This window comes from Trachurus japonicus, chromosome 6 (genome assembly GCF_045865225.1).
Source record: "Trachurus japonicus isolate A0001 chromosome 6, Traja_1.0".
In the NCBI taxonomy this organism is placed as follows: domain Eukaryota; kingdom Metazoa; phylum Chordata; class Actinopteri; order Carangiformes; family Carangidae; genus Trachurus; species Trachurus japonicus.
The window spans coordinates 33,920,952-33,926,951 of NC_140912.1; the positions used below are offsets into that span (position 1 = coordinate 33,920,952).

General features: G+C 45.5%; 2 protein-coding genes across 2 annotated transcripts in view; both read right to left on the minus strand.

The window, feature by feature from the left end:
* Positions 1-6,000, minus strand: part of LOC146986534 (uncharacterized) — a 1,046,957-nt gene that overhangs the window by 56,472 nt on the left and 984,485 nt on the right. Inside the window, exon 25 of the mRNA XM_085780502.1 lies at positions 300-473. Within this exon, the coding sequence (XP_085636628.1) occupies positions 300-473 (174 nt within the window). The remainder of the gene's footprint in view (positions 1-299; positions 474-6,000) is intronic.
* On the minus strand, positions 3,855-5,516 carry LOC146986536 (NLR family CARD domain-containing protein 3-like). Its single transcript, XM_085780287.1, has one exon. The coding sequence runs from the start codon at positions 4,899-4,901 to the stop codon at positions 3,855-3,857; it is 1,047 nt and encodes a 348-aa protein (XP_085636413.1). The 5' UTR covers positions 4,902-5,516.

Sequence of the window (6,000 nt, forward strand, 5' to 3'; positions counted from 1 at the left end):
AAATCCAGACTAGAAAAAAAAATAAGGGGGGTGCACGTGAACCCCTCCTGGGGCTCCTACTAGTGTTGCACATGTTTAAACCATTGTGCATGAATCTGTTTGTTGTGAGGTTTTTGTGTGATGAGCTGTCTGAGGTGCCGACCCCCCCACAGCCCTGGTCTTGGTCTGTGAGCGCCTGCCTACCCTGTCCTACAGCCTCAGTGTGGATCAGTAGAATATCAGCCTCATGTCTGCAGCTCAGTATCAACACAACTTTCACATCACATTCATCTGAGCACAGAAATAAAACCGAGTCAGACCTCAGAGTCTCCAGTCTACAGTCTGGACTCTCCAGAAAACCACTCAGATCCTTCACTCCTGAATCCTGCAGCTTGTTGTTGCTCAGGTCCAGGTGTCTCAGGTGGGAGGGGTTGGACTTCAGAGCTGAGCCCAGAGAAGAACAGCTGGTCTCTGACAACCTGCAGCGCTCCAATCTGAATAAAGAATAAAAGAAGAAGATGAAATGATTGATGATTGATCAGATGTGTCCTGATCAATGATCAGTGTGTAAATGAGTAGAGGGACTTTGTCCTTGTGTTGTTGTGGATCATCATCATGTGGCCTTCTACACACATCATCCACATGTCAGCACAGATTCATCAGCTGCTGCTGACCTCAGATCAGTCTGTCAATATTAGGCCTGGGACGATAATCAATAAATCAATTAATCGCACAATAAATGAAAATGAACTAATTTTTCCAGCCTCGATATATCGCCATGTGCATGCGCACGTGTTTGTTTTCCTGGTCTCTCACCTCCAACCAGGCTGGATTACAAGAGGCTTCACTCTGTGCATCGGTCTCAGCACCTGGGCCGTTCGTTTCATAGCAGAATGAAAGGAGTGAACCCTCTTTTCAGTCATCCAGGATCTTTGTTTCCCAGAATGCATTTCGCGGCAACTGGCAGCGCTAGCTGTAAAGCTAAGCAGCTAAAAGCTAAGCAGTTAAATTTTACTGTAATTCTCGCTGCAGCGCTGTTAACACGTCACTTTTTAAAGTTTTAATATTTTTTCATGCGAGAAAGTCACAGTTTAGATCCCCAGTCTGTGGTCAGTTTATCCACATATCGCCTGTTAGGAGTTTTCCTCCTACGTTTTTGGAGCTACTGTGGTAGCAGCGAGCAGGAGGAGCGGGGCTTCCCACAGTCTGCAGCCGCCTGCAGCAGCTCGGTCAACCTCCGTCAATGGGGGAAAAAACGACTAAGAAAACTTATCAGCAGGTTTTTAGAGGTTTACCGCCGGCTGGTTTAATACTTTTTAGGAGATAAATGCTAGTCTCATTGATGAAATCTTACATCTGTGGAAGTCATATTAGTTTGTTTGAATGAAAAGTGGAGCTTCAGGTGTGTAATGTTATTGGACAGAAGAGCTGCACTGCACTGTTTATTATTTTTTGTTTTATTTTTTAGGATAATAGCTATATACAAATAAAGTTGTCTGAACTGAACTGAACTGAATATAAGTTCTTGTCATTCCAATTACAATGGTTAAAAAATACCCATGAGAAATAAAAGTTTATCGCATTTAAAAGGGTCTACTTGCATTATTATGAAATATTATTATTATATTAGTGGTTCATTTGTTCTAAAAAAATGTGTCAATAATATTGTTTATCGTCAATAATTTGTGGGACAATATATCGTCCAGCAAAATGTATTATCGTCCCAGGCCTAGTCAACATACAATCAATATCTGATCAATACCTGTTGGACTAAACACTGACTACACCTCTCTGATTCAGGATTGAACTGGATCAAAGGTTAAAGGTCCAGACCTGATCCAGGACCACACACACACACACACACACACACAGCTGAAATGATCAGATCATTGATTATTGATCAGACTGAGTGAAATGAGCTGAAAGTGAAGAGTCATCGTCAGTGTGAGAGAAGAACTGGAAACATGAGACAACAACTACTGTATTTCAAACGTCCTTCATTCATGACATCAAAGTCAATGATTCAAGTTCTGAGTGAAGATCAATCAGGTTCAGTTGTGGATCAAAGATCTAAGATCTACAACAGTAACAGTCAGTGAACTGACCTCAGAGTCTCCAGTCTACAGTCTCGACTCTCCAGAAAACCACTCAGACCCTTCACTCCTGAATCCTGCAGGTTGTTGTTGGTCAGGTCCAGGTGTCTCAGGTGGGAGGGGTTGGACTTCAGAGGTGAGCCCAGAGAAGAACAGCTGATCTCTGACAAACTGCAGCACTCCAATCTGAATGAAGAACAAAAGCAGTGAGTTGAGGATAAAGCTCCTTGTTGACAGCGTACAGTGTCTCATCATCTGTTCAGAGCTGAAGAAGCTTCAGGTCCAGAGGCTGTGGACACAGTCACAGTGGCTCAGGATAAACTGTCCACTGTCTGAGGCTGACCTCTGACCCTTCATTGACAGTGGAGTCATGTGACCAGAGGCTGCTTCACAGACACTTTTTTTTTCCCCCTCACAATTTTCATTTGTAAACATGAGGTTTAACAAACACAGGACAGAAATTCATTAAACACTGAACAGACCAGGGGATACTGCAGTTCATTGTCAGTCCTTTCAAGAGTCAAATGCATTGTTTTTTAACAGGTTGAGAGTCTTCTCAGCTTTGTTGTTGTTAAGCAGTCCAAGTACGGTGCCATATTGCTGGAGTTCAACAATGAAACGAAGAAAGCAGGGTTTTGATCCAGACCACTTTGATTTGTGAATATGAAACTTTCCAAGAATAATTAGAAGATGTATTATGGCAGTGTTGCTCTCCATCCCACCGAAAACAAAATACAGCTTCACAGCCACTGTGGACAGGAAGTAAACTCCTTTAATGTCATGTGACCATGAGCTGAAGCTTCCTTACTGTGGAGCCCAGTGTTGATGTTCATGAGCCGCAGTGTCTCCACAGTGGGATCATCAAACCAACACTGTTCTCTGAGCTACAGGACTTTAACCTGACCTCTCACACTGGGAAGCTGCTTTGACCTTTGACCCTGAACCAAGAAAAGAGGAAGAGCTCAGATCTACATCACATCTGCTCAGCTTCAGCTACAGTGGCTGATCCAGCTGTTCTGTTAGCAGCTTCATCTGAGAGCAGCTCATCACCACCATCATCATCATCATCATCATCATCATCATCATCATCATCATCATCATCATCATCATCATCATCATCATCATCATCATCATCATCACCACACTGACCTCTGAGTGACCTCTGACCCTTCACCTTCTACCAGCTGCAGTAACATGGAGTCACAATCAGTCGCTGCTTCAAACTGAACTTCACACATGTGAACTGAACACAGACAAAAGTCCAACAGGTCCAGTCAGTGAACTCACCTCAGAGTCTCCAGTCTACAGTTTGGACTCTCCAGTCCAGCACACAGAACCTTCACTGATGAATCACTGAGGTCGTTGTTACTCAGGTCCAGTTCTGTCAGGTGGGAGGAGTTGGACTTCAGAGCTGAGGCCACGACTTCACAGTGACTCTCTGAGAGTTGACAACGAACAAGTCTGTGAAGAGAGAAAATATCAAATGTGTCAGAATCAAACCAGATGAAAGCTGCAGTAAAAACACAGTTGATGCATCTGATGACAGGGCGTGATGATCTGATGAACATCTGAGCTTCAGCTCATCTTCTCTGACTGAGTTTGACCTGAAACAATGATCCTCATCACTGTCACAGGATGGACGGGACCCTGAAGCAAAGCCTGCTCACTCTATGTTATCCCTTACGTAATGTTTTCAAAGTCAAACTAAAAATAATCAGAAAATAAAGAAAAACTCTGTTTATGTGAACTACTGATCAATAATTATATTGACCATGTCTGGTCTCACCGAGCCTTCCTGCAGTTCCTCACAGCTGGGATCAGTCTCTCTCGTCCCTGAGTTGATGTGTTGTACTTGCTCAGGTCGAACTCGTCCAGAACCTGCTCTGACATCTGCAGCATGTAGGCCAGAGCTGAACACTGGATCTCAGAGAGTTTCTCTGATCTGTTCTCTGACTTGAGGAACTGTTGGATCTGCTGATGAACTGACTGGTCCCTCATCTCCATCAGACAGTGGAAGATGTTGATGCTTCTGTCAGGAGAGATTTTATCAGTCTTCATCTCCTTCAGGTTGTTGATGGTTCTCTGGATGGTTTCTGGACTGTTGTCTGTCTGACCCAGCAGACCTCCTAACAGCCTCTGGTTGGACTCCAGAGAGAGGCCATGAAGGAAGCGAACAAACAAGTCCAGGTGACCATTTCTACTGCTGAGGGATTTCTGCATGGCGCTCTGCAGGAAGACATCCAGGGTTAAATCAAGATGTTGTTCTGCCAGGAACTTCTTGAGGACCTTTGTGTCCCTGTTGGTGAAACAGTGGAACATGTAGACTGCAGCCAGAAACTCCTGAACACTCAGATGAACAAAGCAGTAGACTGTTTTCTGGAAGATCACACTCTCTCTTTTGAAGATCTCAGTACAGAGTCCTGAGTTCACCAAGGCCTCTGTGACATCCAGGCCACACTGCTCCAGGTCTTTTTGGTAGAACATGATGTTTCCTTTCTTGAGCTGTTTAAACGCCAGCCTCCCCAGCTTCAGAAGAACTTCTCTGTCGGCCTCCGTCAGCTCCTGTGGACTTGTCTCATGTCCTTCACCGTACTTGTTCTTCTTCCTCTTTGTCTGGACCAGCAGGAAGTGTGAGAACAGGTCAGTCGTGGTCTTGGGCAGCTCTCCTCTCTGGTCTGTGGTCAACATGTGCTCCAGAACTGTAGCACTGATCCAGCAGAAGACTGGGACTTGACACATGATGTGGAGGGTCCTGGATGTCTTGATGTGTGAGATGATTCTTCTGGACAGATCTTCATCACTGGACCTCCTCCTGAAGTACTCCTCCATCTGGGCATCAGTGAAGCCTCGGACCTCTGTTACCCTGTCAACACATGAAGGAGGGATCTGATTGGCTGCTGCAGGTCTGGAGGTGATCCAGACCAGAGCCGAGGGAAGCAGATTCCCCTGGATGAGGTTTGTCAGCAGCACGTTGACTGATGACGTCCGTGTGACATCAGACACAACCTTCTTCTTCTTGAAGTCCAGTGACAGTCGGCTTTCATCCAGGCCGTCAAAGATGAAGAGAAGTTTACAGACAGCCAGCTGCTCTGCTGTGACCTTCTGTAATGTTGGATGGAAAACATGGAGCAGCCCGAGAAGACTCAACCGCTGATCTCTGATCAGGTTCAGCTCCCTGAACGAAAGCAGAACCAGCAGACTGACATCTTGGTTCTCCAAGCCCTCGGCCCAGTCCAGAGTGAACTTCTGCACCGAGAAGGTTTTTCCAACGCCAGCGACGCCGTTGGTCAGAACCACTCTGATGGGTCTCTGTTGGACAGGTGAGACCGTAGAGACATCCTCTCTCTGTTGGACAGGTAAGTCTTTAAAGATGTCTTTGCACTTGATTGGAGTGTCATGGAGGGTCTTCTTCTTCGACGTTGTCTCCAGCTGTCTCACCTCATGTTGGGTATTAACCTCTTCATTCTGTCCCTCTGTGATGTAGAGCTCAGTGTAGATCCTGTTGAGGAGGGTTCCACTTCCTGTTCCCTCCATTCCTTCAGTCACTCGTTCACATCTGCTACTCAGACTGATCTTATGTTGATCTAAAACCTCCTGCAGACCACGATCTGCTGAGAGAGAAGAGACAGAGTCAGACTGAAGACAGAGAGTCTGGCAATCTGATCAGATTATTTTCATCAGCTACAGAAAAACTACAGACAACAAAGAGAAGGTTTGAATCATCATCTTAAATGTCAGTGTTGTGTGATGGAACAATGACTCTGGAGAAAACAACAGGTCCTGGTTTCACAAATGACCACATCAGCAGACAGATAGTCTCACTTTGTACACAGCCGCTCTGATTGGCTGTCTGCAGCTCACCTCTGGTTCTGGGTCTTTGTCCACACTGGGGACAGGAGGGGGGGTCCTGAAGAACCAGACTGGTCCC

Excerpts from the sequence above, each read along its gene's own strand:
- LOC146986536 (XM_085780287.1), bottom strand. The coding sequence starts at position 4,901 with ATGGAGGAGTACTTCAGGAGGAGGTCCAGTGATGAAGATCTGTCCAGA.